Below are 18,016 nucleotides of genomic sequence, written 5' to 3' on the forward strand. Positions count from 1 at the left end.
CCTGTTGATGGTATCTTTAAGGAAGCCGCTGATCCCAAAGCCCCAGGCCGGAAACCTGGCAACAGAGTAGTAACAAGGCATTGTTATATGAGCAAGTCACTTTCTGCAAAGAGTCTTTAGCATATATGCAGGAATAAAGGTGGTTATGAATGTTCCAGAGCTTTTTAAAGGAAGTCAGTGGATTCACTGTGCACTTGTAAGCAGATAAATGAAGCATGGCACGGGATATATAAAGTTATATGTCCCACCTGGGAGCACACACACTGCCTTCCTGAACCCCTCAGATCAGATGTGGCACAGGAGTAGTTGAATCTAACACGGCTGTGACCATAGCCTTCACAACTAGAACTGTGCAGGTACATACACTTGATGAGAATGTGACAAGGGAAAACTGAATATAAAGTCTGCTAGACAGCCAATAAATTTGCTTTATATCTTTATCTTTTCCTTGCTCGGCAATTATTTCAGCAGGTGCTGAACTACTTTCTGCCTGCTGTAAACGAGGGGAGTCAAACGACCTGCTGTAAATTCTTGATATTTCCTGTACTTATGAGAAGACATAATCATCTGAAGAACTTGTATATTTAGTGTGGATTAAGGTGATTTTTAAAATAATGCTTTTTTTTTTTTTTTTAAAGCCCAGGATTGGTCATAACTAGTGTTAGGTTGCTTAGTACTATATAACTGAGATGTGTTCATATTGTCACCAAATAGGTAACAATCTATTTTTTAAATAGTAGGGTAGAGTTGCTGCTCAGGTCCTTCCACATTATTTGTTGTAATTCAGTAGCCAGTTAATGACAGCATATTGCTATTAGGTTATAGCCCTCCTGGGTTATGGTTTTTAGAACTGTAAAGCAAGAGTTTCAGGGTTTCAGGGGTTGATTACAGAGAGGTTTATTGTTCTTTCTTACACTTGAATCTTCTAGGTAAGTTAAAACAGCCAAGTAGGAGACCTGGAATAGCAATGATGTGCAGTTAAACACTGAAAAATCTCTACCTCTTCTACAGAGTAGAGCTATGAAAGTATTGCTTATTGTACATTAGTATTCTGTATTTGTTACCTGCAGAGCTACTAGAGGCAGTAGTTTGAGCCGGCTGTACCATTTGTGACTTCATGCTACAGTGTTTTCGCTTGCCTGCACAGTTGACCCAATCCTGTATGTCATCAGGGAGGAGATGTTTAACTTGTGACACTGCTAATCCTTTCCTGAAGGCTTTTCGTTCTTCCTGCACGTTGTCCTTTCATTGCTTTTGTGAGCTAGAACATGCTTGCTCAGCCCACTGATGAATTCATGTAATTATCTATGGATGTACCAAAGTCCTGTTGACTTTAACATTAAAGATCAGTGATTGCTTAAGTATTGCACTGAATCAGGACCCCCTAGGCATTTTCACATGCACAGGCTAACTTGGGAATTGGTGCACTGTATTGTAGTCCTCCACTGCTGGAATGGAGAGCAGGCTGGGGACACTCCTGCGTCACTGGCTGCACACGGGGACAACCGGGAGCACAGCAGCCAACAGGGTGCTCGTCTCTCCTAGGAAAACGTGCAGTCCACACAAGAGGGATACATGGAAACAAACTGTGATGTTAGACAAGGTTTGGAGTATGTATTTGGTTAATCCAGTTCTAGAAAGTTGGTCTGTGTGTAGTGGGAGTTACACAAAGGCTCATGTCCCTGCAAGGAATCTGCATCCTGGTGCCACTCTGTGTGTAGTGTGTACCTCTGCAGAAACTCCCTTTGCAGGAGCTCTGGGGTACAGAGTCCTTCCTGGCTCAGCCAAGTTCTCATGCAAGGGTAGGGGTGATTTTTATGTGCCCCTCAAAAATGTACTTGTCTCCATATTTCTATTTTGCTGATATAAATGCAGCTAATGAATGTGTTTGTGATAGTGCTGTGTTATACAGAGAATGTTTCAGTACAGTCAAGCCTGAAGAGTCTGGACTGAGCTTGGTATTTGGAGGCATCAAGCCTTCAGAGAACATGATTGTCCTCAGCTGGAATGACTGGCATTCCTGGGAATCACATCTTAGTTACAAAAAACCTTAGGTCTCCAGTTCATATTTTGTTCCAACCCAGTAGACACATTATATATTCCCTGTAGGGGCTCATTTGTGATCCTTTCTGATACAGTTTGCACTCGCAGTAGTGCTTGCCCTTTAACAGGAGGGGAGGTGTTGCTGTTAGAGCAGTTCCAGGCTGGGCTTCTGCTGTGGCATTGCTTTCCCAGGCTGGTGATGGAGGAGTGGACCTTTGCTTTCTCCATCCCTTCAGAAGCCATCCGTGCTGCTTTGATATTCTGCCAGCTGAGGGAGGGAAGAGCCATTTATAAATATTTCTGGTAATACAGTAAGTACTCGCACATGTTTTGCTCACTCATTTTCCGTATCCAGAAATCTATCCGACCAGAATCAGTTCACTCTCTTTTATTAGCAGAAATAGATCCACAACAATTAAAATTGATTTAAAAAAAAAAAAAAAAAAAAAGGAAAGAAAAAAAGAGAAGCAGCAGCAAGCACATCATATTGACTGTGTGTATATTCACACTGGCTTCCAATCCATGGATAATTACCCCTCAGAGATTGTGTGCTATGTACAGTATGATGATGGAATTATGCACTTTAAAGCGCTTTAGTGAGCCTCTTAGGATGCCAATTTCTTTCCCCTTTTCTTTCTTTTTTTTTTTTCTTCTTTTCATTGCAACGAATAATGATTTTTAAATGCACATGACCTGTCCTCAAAACCAAAGTAAGGCACGTCAGTGATGTTTTGTCTCTGGGTCTGACTTTTCTTGAACTGACACAGTAGAAGTGTACCCATGAGATGAAGTTGCATGGTCAGGGGATCTCTTGGGATTGCTGATCCTCATTAGTGAGGGGAAAGGCAAGTGGAACTTAAAAGTTACTCATTCGGCTTGGCGGCAGGTACCCAAATTGCAATTCCTGCAAGGAAGGAGAGCTTGAAAGAGGCTGTGGGTACAAATCCATAAGAAAACAGGCTTTGTTATTGTGGCTGATTGTGGATCACCTGACCTGAACACTAAGAACCAGGGGTGGTGGTTTCTCTGACCTCTTTGTCAGAGCCAGTTCAACTGTTTTGATTTGCAGTTTCATACACACTCACAAAATTAAATATTGTCTATACATTTCAGCCTAACTTGTTTTTGGCAAAGTGATAAGCAAGTGAAAAACAGGGCCTCATCGTAGGAAGTGTCAAGCCATCTTAATTTTAGGCAGAAATACCAGCTCCTCCTAGAGGAAAAGAGCCAGTCCGTAAATAGCTCCCAACAGATCCTTTACCCAAGCAGACAAAAGGGTGTGACGTGCAGGAGTTGCTGCTAATGCCAAATTTCATCTTTCCACTGGGAATGTGTCACCTGGGTTTGAGTTTGTCTAAGGTGTAACTTGGTGTTCAGGCAGGATTGTTCATTGATACTCAGTGAACAGCTCCCCAGATCCTTTGCAGCTCTTGGGAGAACATCTCCAAAGGCACTGCCAAAGGAGTTGAAAGGGGAGGTACCTACTGAAACACAGCCATGAGGACTGAGGTTGCAGGGCTGCTGGACTCCTTGTTCAGGGACTGTGGCTGCATTTACAGATTTTTATCTTTTGTTGACATCTTTAATAAGTGTTTGGTAACAGCAAGTGGTGCTGCATCCTGTTCCACCAGCCAGGACCAGTGAGCTCTTGTGTTAAAGGGAGGGTTCCCAAACACAACTTATTGCCCAAAAAGAGTATTTTTAACTGGGACTATAGCAGCTGTGAGGTCCCCACAGCTGCCCCACTCCTGTTCAAGGATGGATGAAGGCAGGCCTGGAAGTGCTCCCAGGAGTAGGTTGGTGTGTACAAGCCAGCCCTCTCCTGCCATCCCACCTTTCTCAGGGCCCTGTGTCCCAGGAGGTGCAGTGTCCCTGCTGTCCCCCTGTAACCCAGGCTGCAGAAGCAAGAACTCTTTCCGCCACCTATCAGAGCCTGTGTGCGGGAGTGGTTGGACTGTAGCTCCCATGGAGTAGCTGAGTTTATGGAACATGTTTGGGAAAAGATACTGAGGAAGTATCAGATGCTTCAGTGTACGCAGCTCTTACGTCTCTTAACTTCCTGGCTCCTCTGGATAATGGTGAATGGTGCTCAAAGCCACTCACAGCACCTTTCTGTGTGGTTGGTGATGGCCTCAGCTCCTCAGCAGCCTGACCTGTTCCAGCTCAGCATTCAGTCCTGCAGTCTCTGCTCTGTCTGAGCACAGCAGTCTGTGAGGGATCTCCTCAGGGCTCCTGGGTGCTCTGGTGAAAATGGGGTGGGGGCTTTCTCTGTCAGTGGGCAATAGGAGAAAATGTGTCTGTTTGTGTCCCTATTGTTATTGTTTTAATCTAACTTGGGGAGTCATTCCTTACTCGTTAGAGATGTAAATTTTAGGTACCTAATGATGTGTTTTACTTGTCAACTCTCTCCAGTCCCTTTCTTCCATGATCCCACCACCCTCTTCCCTTCTCCTTCCCTTAAATATGTGTAGATGATGAATAGCAAATCTTCTCATAGAATTCTTCAGGAATATTTAGTGTAGGGTTTTGCTTTTGTTTGCTTTTCTGGTGACTTGGAGATGGCATGGTGAGAAAAGAAACATGTGAGCTAAACCTGTTGGTTTGAACATTGTGTCAGAAAATATCCATAAATTGCAAGTTACTACACAGATGTATAGATTTAATGAGACTGTGTAATGCCATTTATTTATGCTAAAGAATCTGACACATACGGTACTGAAAAAAGTTAATACTCTAAGAGTTATTTTATATTTTTCCATTGCCATCTGTCACTGCCTACATAATAATGATACAGGTGAAAGCCTAGCACTGCTTTAAAAAAAAATCAGAATGAATAGTCATTTAAATGTCTTGCTGCTTTAATAGCTGGTGTGTTTTAAATTGTGGGAAGGAGGCAACAGAGATACCCTCCCCCCATCTTTAGTATATTAAAATTTGGGTTTAAACAGATTTGGATTCTTGAAGTGACTTATGAAAATTGAAAATGATTATAAACTCTACTGTCCTTTAAATTTGGGAAAGCTGAGGGACTAAACCAGATGCTGCCATTCTTATAACATACCATAAGTGGCTCTTGGAGTAGCCCTTTCATGTTCATCTTCAGATGTGGGTGAATTTTTGTGCTCTAAGTTCTGCCTTAATGGGCTGAACTCAGTACTGCTGGGGTCTCTGAACTGTGAGCAGGTATTTCCAGGTCCCTAAATCCTTGTCCTTATTTGCCATCTCAAATAATTAAAAAAGAAAAACACAAACAAGGAAGGACATACAAATTTTTTTTTTTAGCTGCCTCAGGTAAAAATACATGTCTCAAAGCAGCACCATGCTGGCAGAAGTCAGCATTTACAAAGATACTGGCTTTTAAGAGTTCTCCTTCAACATTGTGTAGTCAAATTGTGTTTAGGCAAAGCTGCTTTCCCTTTTATTTCTTTTAGTCACGCAGGAGTCCAGCCCAGCAGTGACTGTGAGGTACATGGGGAGAAGTCCCTGCGCTCGGGCGTTTGCAGTGATCCAGGGCTGCAAATGGACCTGGGGAGCTGCCCGTTGCTTTGCAGCAGCCACCTGCCTCCCAGGGTGCAGACAAGGCTTTGGCTCAAACAAATAAATGAAACAGGTTTTGTTGTTCATCTCCTTTTTACAATATAGTGACAAAGACAGAAAATATTTTTGTGGCAGGTGCTTATCCTACAATTTTCCATGGGTTGATGAGTTGGGGAGGTGCCTTATTTAGAGGAGGAGGACATGGCTAGGTCAGGTTGCATTAAGATGATTTAGAGTTTATATAATGAGAAATAGATAAAACTTTTCCTGAAAGCTGTGAATGATGATGTGTAACTTGGTAATGAAAACCTTTCACTGATATAAGATAATGTCTTTAATGGTAAAAATGCCAGAAAATGAAGCAAAATCCAAACCCAGAGAAGTGATTCCATTGGCTTCAAACAATTTCTGCAGGTGTATTTTCAAATATAGTGCAGATCCCTAATGGAAAGTTCCTTATAAATGAAATAATTATTACTGTTATAGTTACTACCCTTTGCGTATGCTGGAAAGCATTTTAGGAAGTCCTGCACTTTTTAAGAAGCAGAGATGACAATGAGTGAGCAATAAGGTTTTGGTCTCTTCAAATGGATGTTATCAATCACTTTATTTTTGTTTATAAGGGATGATCCATATATAGCCATAGTTTGTCAGCATTCTACATTACAAACTTCTAGTTTTGGTACCATATAGAGCTCTCAGCAGCCTCTTAGCAAATCCACTTGGGGTGAATGTTGTGTCACTTCTCAATGAGTGTATGTTTCTTCTGCTCCCTTATTAGAATCTGAACCGGGCTTAAAAATAAAAAAGTGTTCATGGTTTAATGTTTTGAGAGACAGAGTGTTTCACTACAGGACTGAGCCTTTATTTTTCCTCCGCTCTCTGCTTTTCCATGTGCATCAGAAATAGCTCTACTGAAGTAAAAAAGAGCTGTGGTAGGAGAGGAGGCTGACAGTATTTAACGTACATGTTAGAGACAGTAAGAGACTCGCTTTAGGTCGGCAAGGGAAAGGCCGTGGGAGACCACCCACAGCACCGAACCTGCCTCTTGCACTGCACAGCGACTGTGACGTGAACTTCACAATGGAAAGGGCCCTGGAGAACACCTGCTGAGCACCACCACCCCAGCATCACCTGCCCCTTGGAAACAAGCAGGAAATCGTTCACGCTAAGGCAGAAAGTCCCAGTGGCTGCGGTGTGCGGGAGGAGAGAGCGGGGGAGCACAAGGGCTGGGCAGGTCTTGTGTGAAGTCAGAGTTTGCCAGATGACATTTGTCCAGAAAACTGTGTCTCGTGCAACAGCAAAAGGAGAGGAAAAAGAAAAATCCTGCTGCCTCTCACCCTATCAAAACAGGAAAAAAAACCAAGAGTAGCAGAACAAATAAAGATATATCCACCAATTGCTCCTAGTTTGACCTTAGGGAAAAATCCATGAGTCCAAGACTATCATCTGAGTTAGCTTGGGCATCTGTAGAGGGGACAGCGGCTAGGAGCAGAGACCTGCTGTGTTCCCTCATCTTGCGTAGGGGTCAGGTTTGGTCCTGCAAAAGGATAGGGGGAATGGGAAAGGGAAACCGTTCCTTGCACCTATTGGGAATTGGTATTATGTTAAGCACAGTATTTGTTGCACCATAATTACTTTGTAAGTACAGGCAAAAAGGGAGGGGGAGGCTGGGTCATCAGGAGTACTTTTCCTACCCTGGGATATGAATACATGACTCGCTTGTGTAAGTGCCACTTGCGTAGATGCATTTGTGGGTGAAATTTGGCCTGAGGTCTTTCTGGAGAGGAATCTTGCGACACTGAGCAATCATATATATTCAATTAGGAGTTCGTACTCTTGCCAGATGGAAGTATGCAGCATGGGTGACTTGTGGAGAGCAAACAGTCATGCCTGAAGGCTGGGCATCTGGGGTAGATTCTGGTCTAGATACTGCCATCCTTACTTACACCAAGGCACCCCTTACTCAATGTCCCAGCTTTTGGACTTCAGCAGGAATTTCACTGAATGTGACCTTGTGGGAGACTGGAAGGATTGCTGGCTCAAAACATTTCTAGAATGCGTGTCATTGAAACCATCAAAATTGGGCCCCATGATAGAAACGAGATCTCAGCTCTTAATGCTGCTCTTGCTGGGATGCTGCTTGCTTAAATCAGAGCCCTTCCAACTGTAGCTGTGGTATTTTCAGCTTCATATCTGCATGAGCTTGTATGGCCATTTGAGCATGAAAGTTGTTCCACAGGTTTCAGTGCTGTGGTCTTCATTCCTTGTGTCTGGACCTGGAGAGCTGGGTTGGGAGAAGCCACCTGGTGATTTAGAACCATTGCTGCTGAAAGCATGCGGTGACATCTGGGGTGCTGCTCCACATGAGCCAAAGCTGGTTGTTGTGATGGCACAGTATGCCTGGTCAGGGGCATGATCCAGCTTAAAAGGATTGATTTTTCTTAGGAAGATCAGTTTTCAACCAGATTGGTGTAGCACCCAGTTTCATGAGCAGTGGTGCCAGTATAAAAGATGGAAGGGGTGGGGATTGAGGGAGGATGGTAACCACAGTTTGTGTCAGCTAAAACCTGACTGAAGCTTGGCTTAGCTATGCAACAGCATCCTAATTTAAACTAAACTTGGGTGTAACAGACCTGTTAGTCTACACTTACTGCATACACCACCTCCAGAAGATATGAAATAAGTCTTCTGTTGCATTTAGTGAGAGTTTAAATTGACTTCAGAGGTAGCAGGCTTAAACTGAGATTCTTCAATGTGAAAACTAAAAATTTCTAAGGATCCCTAAATAAGCCGATCAGTTCTCACTGAATTTCTGGCGCATTAACCACCTCCTTGTGGGCTTGAAGAATCCCGTTTGTGGCATGCAGAAGAGAACTCGGCATGAAGTTTCTAAAACATTCCTTTCTCCTTTTATTAGTTGTGAACTATTTGGTTTGATTTAACTGTTCTGAATGGAGAGAGCCCTGCGGAGGTCACTCATGACAAGATGGTATCACCATCTAAGATTCTCCCTGTCTCGGTGGCCAAAAGCTAAATCTTTGGAGCTTGCAATAAACAAACTTGACACCCAGCATTGAGAACGTCCATGATAGGACGTTTTGGTACTTGAGTCGAGGAAAGAGTTGAGTAATTTCCCTCTTTTGCAGGTGACATTCGCCCTCATTTGTTCCATCCAGATTCAGCTTTGCTTCTCTCTAAGCCTCCAGAAAGCTTCAATCTACTGTGAAAGCAAAACTGCCTCCCTTGAAATACACCTTCCTAACCCTCAATTGAAACATCTTCCATTTCAGTGTTGGTAGGACAGTGTAGTCCCCAGGTGCCATTGAAGAGACATCTTCCTTTCTCCTGAGCAGCAGATGCGCTCAGGAGACCTTACTGTGTATTCCTCAGCATCACAGCTTTGGAGTGATACCTGCTCCTCAGGAGAAGGGGTGACCCGTTCGTTTCTCAGAAACTAAACAGTATTTGCTAAAGCTATTTGCTTTTTAATGTCAACCTGTTAGCTGAGTACTTTGTGGCTATGAGGTGACAACAGAGCCGATTCCATGCCCGGTTCTGCCACTGCTTGGCTGGTGTTCTCACCCCTTGTGTGTTTGCCTTTTTAAAAAGGGAGGCCTTGCTGGTGCTCCCTTGTTTACATATTTAATAGCTCACAATCAAGCTGAAATGAACTTGTAAAGTGTCATTAACTAAGACCCAAATTCTACCAGCAACAAGAAACTCAAAGATTAAGTTTTCTTTCACCCAAGACTATTTTGTACTATTCCGGGAGGAAAGTATGTTTGAACATGCATTAAAGTCTCACTACACTTCTGGAGTGATGTAAACACCCTCTTGAAGGACCCATTTTGCTACCCGAGTGCTCTCAGACTGAACAAGAGCCAGCGATCATTGTTTCCAACTTCTGGCATTCCTTACCTTGAACTTTCGAAATCCATCAAGACAGAAGAGTTCTCCCCCTACTCCTTTAATTTTCGTCTTACGAAACACTCATAGGTTTGCTATTCCAGTTCTTAAAATTAACTGTATTAACTCACCCTTGCTCTGAGTGCTTTTGTCAGTGTAGAAACAGGGAGTTTAATAATATAGGGACATACCACCTCCAGGGCTTGTGATGTGTAAGAATTGGGTTCAAATCCTGTTAGAAACTGAGTTATTTTCTATTTGTCTGTAGCTGCCAATTAGCAATGTCATTAATCCACTGCCTAGAAGAAGTGCGTGATTAAAATAGACGGTGTCACTGACCGCTGACAAGATGATATGCACAAGGCTGTGCTGTAGCTGCCTGTCATTGTGCTGCTGTAGTTAGGGCTCAGCCTCATTTTCCAGAGGGAGGTAACAATTTCGTAATATCTTTGCATCCGGGTGTAAAGACAGACTCATCATCTGGGCTTTGAATGATGCTTTTTGTTGTGTTCTGGACAGGGAACATGGAGCAGACCCTGGGATTGCTGTTGCCTTACCTGGCACCCACTCTCAGGCCACTTTGGTTAGAGAATGCATTGTGTCTGTGAACGTCCTTCGCTCTGTTCGCCCACGGAGCCATCCAAGGCTCCTCGGGGGTGGCAGGTTTGAATTTTGCCTCCTCAAGGATGAGCATCTGAGGCTGGGCCAAAGTTTTGTTTCCTGCTGGCGAGAGAAGAACGATGGGGGAAGAGGCGTGGGAGGCCTTGAGGGGTCTGGCTTGATTTGCTGCTGCTCCGGGGGCAGCAGGAAGGGGCTGGTGGTGCATGGCTGCTGCCAGGAAAGGCCGGCCTCCAGCTGGAGACCACAAACCCTCGGTGACAGTGGCCAGCCTGGCTTTCCAAGGCCACAGATAAAATAAGCATTGACCTAGGACAGCAGACAGTGGAGGAGACAGAGGGGCACAGTCCTTCTGCCTTCTCCCTGGTGTGTTGAACAGGAGGAATTTTGTTCCTCAGTGGAAATTGGACTCTTGTTTGCTTGCTTAAGAAAAAGATGTCCAGTGCTTTAATTTACGCTCCGCCTGGGGATCAAACCTCTCAGCAAGACCAGAAGGGGTTTTTTCCCCCAGATCTCACTTTTGAGGGAAAAACTTCTGTGACAGAGGATGAAATACCAGGAATAGTTTTTTTAGGTGGACCTTCCAGCTTCTGGTTTGTAGCCACACTAATTTGTGGGTGAAGGGAATATTTTTGTACTGAAAAGTTCCCAAGAAACCGTTAGCCAGGGAGTTGGAGTTTAATTGGCACTTACGAGACATTAACAATAATTGTATTCAACTTGGCCACTCAGGATAAAGTGTGATTCAGGATGAGCTGGTTGGTGTGCTGAACAAAAAGCAAAAAAAAACCCCACCAAACCCAAAAAAATAAAAATGAAAAAGAAAAAGAAAACAACATTAATGTATGGAGTTGCAAATATGTGCCATTAGCTTCGTATTCACAGGTAGAAGCTTTTGTGGTCCTTGTCTTTTGTTTTTCCCCACAAGATATTCTGCTGGACTGGAAAAAGTAGAAGGAACATGTATTAACTGGAGGGAAATTATTTTACTTCAAGTTCATGCTTTTTCAGTGAGCTGGATTACAATTTTATCCCTGCTATCTCTTTTGCTGTCTTTTTTTGTTTAGGAATGTCCCAAAAACTTTAAAAAACCCTCAACAAAATCCATTTATTTATTTATGCTTTTACCAAGCACGTGAACAAGAAAGGCAGGGGAACACAGGGTGAAATTTGATGTGGAGCCTTGTGTATGATGCAGGATAGCCATCAACATCCCTTGAACATTTCTTTTGCCTTTGAAGCAGAGATCATTGTGCTTCCTGAGTGCTGTAGGTGAAAACAAAGACAGTGTCACTGCTAAATGATTGCAGCTTCCGAGGCTGGCTGAGAACAGAGAAAACAAACTGTATGCAATTTAAGCGCCTGTTTGTATGCAAGCTACCACACAGCCTAATATATACACCCGTATGATGTAAGGCAGTGGAGATGACCTGATTAGCAAAGCCCTCGCAACAAGCAGAGGAGATCCCTGCTCCCCTCCTTGGAGACCTGCGGTTGGTCCCAGCTGGAGGAAACCTTTCTGGAGCTACCAGAGGGTTTCTGAAAATGGCAGTGGCAGTGCTCTGTGTGCATGAAGGTGAGGGAAGGAGAAAGAGCAAACCGCCTGCACAGCTCCATAGAATAGCTGGGATGTTTTGAAGGATGCAGCGTGAATTCCTTGGGCTTTGTGAGCTCCGTGTGCCGGGGTTGCAGAGCTCTGTGTGTGTGTGGGGAGGCTGTGCTTTAGCAAACGGCTCGCGCCGTTTGGTTGTGCTGCTTATCCTGTTGGATGAAAGCATCATTCAGCAGAAAGAAGTGCTAGGGGAAGGAAGATAAAGTAAGTGGTCTTCCCGTTTGTAAGCTCTCACAGCCTTGTTCTCCTGTGTGCTGAGCAGGCAGAGCTCCACAGCTGTGAATGGGAAGTTGTGGTGCTCAGCACTAATTGCACTCAAGTGTTTATTATTCCAAATCAGAGAAACAGACAAAAACTTATATATGTGAGAAGACGCGTAAGATCCAAGACTTTCTCTCTTGTGAGTACACGTAGATATGCACAACTGGGATGTGGCTTTTGGATATTTTGTGCAGTACTGTGCCAGGACAGCACGCTGGCTCGTGGCAGCAACCTGGGCTTTTAGGTGAGGAGCACAGGGCAGTATTTCTGGCTCTGCTGTAGCTACTTGTGTGGCCGAGTGTATTAAATCCTGCTCCTAAAGCCAGCAAACCATTTCTTCGGGCTTCATTCTCAGACTTGCTGAATACCCCAAAAGGCTGCTATTATTACAGGGAACTGCCATTCCTTAACTCTGAAAGTGGGCTGTCTGTAAATCACCAGTGTGTGCTTTCCATGGGGAGGTGGATCTGGGACCTCAGCTCTCTCTGTCAGCCCACGGAGCTGCCAGAGCTCCTGCTCTTCCTCCTTTCTGCTCAGCCCCACCACAAGGGTAGATCCTCCCGGTCAGAAGGCTGTTGGCTGTGCCACTTGGGCTCGGCACCAGGGCAGGATGGCTTCCCATGGCTTCTCTTGCTGCTATGGTGGGGCCAGTCCCCTCCTGCTCCCCATGCAAACTGCCTTCTCTTGACTTGTTTCTACTCCAGGGTACTACGTGGAGCCATGTCCTGGCTGACCTCTCAGTGTGGGCTGTTTTTTACTCTTTCAAGAACAATAAATGCATCTCTGTGGCAACAAAAATATTAATTCCCTATTATAAGCGATGCACTCAAATATTTTGTAGTTACAGACCATTTGAATGGCAGTACCTGTGCTGATACCGGTCTGCTGTGATCTGATCCAGCAGTGTCCTTGCTCTGGATGGGCTTTGCCGTAATAGTACTTTTTTTCATTCCTTAGCTCCCATTAATGCCTTGATGAGTAGTGAAAGATGTTTCAACAGTTTTATGATTAAAAAGAAGCATCTAACCATTGCTTGGTCTCTGGTGCCTTTACCCTGTTCATTATGCTTTCCCCGGGAGTAACAGCAGTGATTTAGAGTTGCAACGTCAACATCAGTCTCTGAACCCTGTGTTTTCTGGGAAGGGGAAGAAAGGAGGATGAAGGAAGAAGTCTAAATAGTAGGGTTTTTTCTGCTGACATTTCCAGGCCAGCTGTTTGAAACTCTCAGTGATGCCTCACAATGTTTACTTATAACTCTGTCATTGGCTTCCTGGGTGGGCACCCCTTGGCAGTTGCTAATGAGCACATCTGGCCAGAATTAGGTGACATCGGGCAGGCCCAGGGCACAGATTTGTGCTCCAGATCCGCTGCTGTCACTGGCACTCGTGCCAATGGCCTTAGTACAGAGGTCAAAGACTGCTTAGATATGGAGGCTGAATCACCTCCTTGTTAAACCCCTCAGCAGGATCAAGGCTTAGGGAAGCAGACACGTGGGCTTGCCTTCTGGCTGACACTGTGGATGGAGGCTGTGATTCTGGGATGGGCCTTTCGACAGGTTGGACCAATTCTTGAGGCATCAAAATGGGGGCATCTGGTCATTAAAACACCCCTGCACTGACACCCCTTTGTGGAAAAGCCTGGTACATTTGTTTCCTTTAAAGGCTTGCTGATCCCACAAGCTCTCGATGGTTAGAGGAGGTTTATTCTGTCACCTGAGGATCACAGAAATCAGCAGTGAGCCTGTCTCACCAGGCAAATGTGAAAGATCTTCAACTGCACGTATTTCACTTGCAAATACAAATAATCCAGCAGTGTAGAATTCACTGCAGCCCTGTTTGCCTTGGCAATGTCCCATTGACGTGAATCAGAAGGTGGGAGCAAAAAAGCACTGGAGGCTCGTCCAGAGACTGGTCTCCCCTCCATCGGGGAACCTGTCCATGCAGGCAGGGTGATTTGGAGATTACTGGCACAGCCCACAAGCCTGGCTTCACTAGATCTTTGCATTTGGAACAATCCTGCTTTGTTTCCTTGTGCTGTGCCTTTGGGAACCCTGCCTCTCGGGGCACTGGGCAGGAGAGGCCTGGAAGGAGCAACTCTGGCTTTGTCCTTTGCTCCTGTGGCTTTGGCTCTTTGAGAAGAACGTAACTCTCGTGGTTCAAGTTGAGAAGCAGGAGGTCAGTTCTTAATCCTGCTGCATCTCTGCAACTTTTGGCAGTTGTCTGGATCGCGCTGTACCTGAGTTCTTCAGCTTTAAAATAGGGATAGAAATTAGGAATTGAAAAAAAACCTCAAACCAAGGGCTTAAAGAAATAAGCGGTTTTAACTTGTGATGCCATCACCACCATGAGGCTCTCATGATGGTTTGAGCTTCAAGGCTGTGATGTAATACTGATAACAGTAAAAAGTTTATCATGTTGTTAGTTGGGAACTTAGAAAATACATGGGTTTAATTTTAATTTTTTAATTTTATTTTTTTATTTCAGCAAATTCAGTAAAGCTAGAAATGCAAAGTGATGAGGAATTTGACAGGAAGCCCCTGATTCATGAAGATATTATCAGAGCTCACGATGAAGGAAGCAGCCTGGAAGAGCCCTTCATTGGGAGTAACGAGATGGTGGATAACAGAAAGATCCAGGAGCTATCAAGCGAGGGAGGAATCCGGCTTCCGAATGGTAAACTGAAATGTGACGTCTGTGGCATGGTTTGCATTGGGCCCAATGTGCTAATGGTACATAAAAGGAGCCACACTGGTAAGCAGCTGAAAGAAAATCTGTGGCAATGTTGATGTTACCTGACAACTCTTCTCTTTTCCCTTTTCATTCTTGGGTAGCAGGAGGCTGGGGACGGGAAAAATGGGCTTTGTTGGTTTTTGTTTCTGTTCCTGCTTTCCCCATTCTGGTGATGCTCTCTTGCTGGCAAGCATAGTGCTTCCTTTACTTGGATTTCCAGCCTTTTGTTCTTAAAAACAGCACAAAAGTCTGGAAATAGCTTTTCTTACTCTTCTTGACTGGAGCAAGATGGTGGGAGTCATTCTCTGGCATGGAGGGGGCAGGGTGGGTGGGTCGTGTTGCTCGTGTGTGTGCATGTGCAAAGCTTTTGAACCTTTAAGGGGAGTCTTAGATGTTCTTCCATTGGAGGTGCTCACAGGTGGACAAGACCAGCAGCTTCCTGGGGATCTCACACTTCTTTTGGAAGTGGCTGGGCCTGGGATGAGCAAACCCTGCAGGGGACACTCATTACCCAGTGATCCTGATGCCAGGGTGGGGTTGCTGCTCACTGTGTAACAGCTCCCTCAGGGAAACCTCAGCTGAACCACCCACCTGGCTTCCCCGCACCATCTCAACACCATTCTGGAGGTAGCTTTCAGTGCTCAGTCTCTCCCAGCAGTTGTATTTTTACTACCATTTGGAGTCCCAAACAGCTTATCAGTCTTGTGGATTTGAGAATTTAAGAGGCAGAGGGAACCTCTGCAATATGCTGATTGGGTGGGTCTTTGTGGATTGAAAAACGAGGCCTTGAGCTTAAACCAGGGTATTTCAGGGGATTTATGGCTAATATGGTAAAATGGTGTGCCCAGGAAGCTGATACTCACTCCCCTGTGCTGCCCGCTCCTCAGGTGGGAGCAATAGTCACCTCCAACAGAAGTACAGGTGCTGGCAGAAGATGATGCTCTCTTGTCTTGCAGTGGTCTACCTTTGATACAAAAAAGCACTTAAGCTTGTGCTTAACTTTTATGAGATTTAAGCACACGTAAGTCACCTGAAGGGCTTCAGTATAAGCTTAACTTCAGATACACACTTAAATCTTACAAAGGTTAAGCACAAGTTCGTGTGGTGGAGCCTCAGCGGGTGTTTGTTCTTCATATTATTTGGACAAAGTGAAAGATATTTTGCTTTTTATCTTTGCTATTATTTAATGGGGTGAGAGACTCACATTGACTGAGATCTGTGAGGATATAAAAAGAAAAGTGGAGTTTTAGAGTAGAGTAAGAAAGACTGTGTAATCCCTTTGTAAACCTGGTAGTTTGCAGTCAGGTAGTGTGCTCTTGATGGGCAAGAGATCAATAGAATTTCTGTACAGAGGAATAATAAATATATATTGCATAGTTAATCTCCTGTATATAAGTTGTATTGATAATAACTTGACCTAAGTGTGTAATGCAAAGCATGGCAGTATCGTTTATGGTGCACTCATGATTTTAGACAGGAGTTATGAGAGGGCAAGAGCATTAGCTGGAGAATCAAAATCTTGATTAGCAATTTGACGTGCTATTACTAGAAGAGGGAAAGAGAAATAAGTGCCAGACTGAGTCTCCAGCTTTCAACCTTCTGAAAAGTTTTTGCTGGTGCCTGCATGTATCTGAGCATATGTATTGTAGGTGCATCAGAGTCCACGTATTTGAACTCGAGCAGCTAAACGAGCTGTGCTAAATTTAGATTTAGGTACTTAATTAAATGGTCTACATTTCTGAGATACTGAATAGCTGGTGCATCTTTTAAATACAGGCAAGCTGCCTTTTTCACGTTAAAGAAGATGTGTAAATTCAAAGCGAACGGAACAAAATCTCATCTGCGTGCGGGCGAGACGGCCGTCTGCGGGTGCATGGGCAGCAGTTGCATAACTGGTAGCTTTTTCCTTCAGGCTACTGCTGGTTCCTTAGAGAGCTCTGACTCTTTTCCCATCAGAGCAGAGGAGCTGGGATGTACTGTTCTATACAGATGATTTCAAGCATATAGAAATGGCATTTCTTTTAATGTGCAGCTCGGTGCTCTGTTCTCAGTAAACCAGTTGGCAAATTTTGCAGAGGATTTTTTTTTCCCTCCACTTTGTTTGTTTGTTTTCTAATACATGCTGCTACTTTGCTGTCCACAACAGAAGGAGAAGTTTGCTTGGATTTCCACATCCTGGATTTTAAGGAGTATTTTTAACATACTGGTATCTATCTTGTAAAGTGCAGTATTTTAAAATATATTGCCACTTCCTCAGCAGCGGGGTGTGATGGGCTGGCCTCAGCTCTGGAATGAGCCCTGACCTGTGGGTAGTCTGGTTTTGCAGCCCAAGGGAATGGTGGAGAGAAGGGAGGTTGTTCCTAGTGAGTGGAAAGGGATGACATTCTTTATCAGCTAATCCAACTGGCATGTACATCCCTACCTCTCAAAGCCAATTTAAGTATGTTTTGGGAGCTGAATCCTGCTTTACTCTCCTCTTTAACTGCACACAACCAAAACATGATCTGGCCAGTTGTTTGCATTGGCAAAAACTGAAGTCCTTTTTCCTTCCCTGAAAACCTGTCAGCATTTTATGTAAATCACCAAAATGCTGTGGTCCATAGCAGAGGCTGTAATTTGTGTGGGTGCTGGGATGAGTGCAGCTTTCCTTGCACCAGGGATCCAGGCTTGGCAGGAAGCTGTGCCGTAGGCCCTGGCTGTGCTATGCACAGAGAGGGCCACGCTTTCCTCCAGCCATTATTCCTCTGTTCCTGAAGAGCAGTTGTCTTCCCTGCCACATTATGGTAGTTCAGTCAGACAGATGCAGGGAGGGGGAAAATAATCTGTGCCATGGATGAGGCCGGAGTAGATGAGCTCAGTGTCCCATGTCTGATCCTGCTGTGCAGTCACCCCTTCCTGTGATAGACCAAGCTGGGGATTGCCCATTCATCCCTCAGATCGTGGTCCAAGTGATGCTCTGGTCTGTGGCACTTCCATCGCAGGGCCCGTGGCACTGCTGATTCTGCCAAACGCAGCGTTTCTCTGAAAAACTGCTAATTGAGGTGAAGTGTTTCTGTAATCTGCCTGGGCACCAGGAGAAGGCCTTTCTATTTATTTGTCATTGCTGACAGAAAATAAGTAAAATGCTTGGTGTAGGAATCAAGCATGATGCAGTCCCTGCATTAGTGAGTAGGGTAAACCCCTCCCTCATGTGCCACATCCTTGAGTCAGGAAAATAGCATGAGTTGGATTTATTTTCCTCCTTTCCCATACTGTGTTCTTTGGGTCCTAATTTCCTACTCCACAGCATGTTCCTCAAGTTGCAGGA

The 18,016-nt window shown here is 44.5% G+C and overlaps 1 protein-coding gene across 12 annotated transcripts in view; it reads left to right on the forward strand.

The window, feature by feature from the left end:
- The window catches only part of IKZF2 (IKAROS family zinc finger 2), a 147,563-nt gene that overhangs the window by 76,608 nt on the left and 52,939 nt on the right, over positions 1 to 18,016 (forward strand). For 10 of the 12 annotated variants that reach the window (XM_069021777.1, XM_069021776.1, XM_069021786.1 and 7 more), the window contains one exon: positions 14,464 to 14,730. In XM_069021777.1, coding sequence (XP_068877878.1) covers positions 14,464 to 14,730 — 267 coding nt within the window. Of the gene's footprint in view, positions 1 to 12,074; positions 12,120 to 12,144; positions 12,225 to 14,463; positions 14,731 to 18,016 lie in introns of those variants that run through there. The other 2 variants (XM_069021787.1, XM_069021784.1) reach the window with 2 other exon arrangements.

The sequence above is a fragment of the Aphelocoma coerulescens genome, chromosome 7, assembly GCF_041296385.1.
Source record: "Aphelocoma coerulescens isolate FSJ_1873_10779 chromosome 7, UR_Acoe_1.0, whole genome shotgun sequence".
Lineage (NCBI taxonomy): Eukaryota > Metazoa > Chordata > Aves > Passeriformes > Corvidae > Aphelocoma > Aphelocoma coerulescens.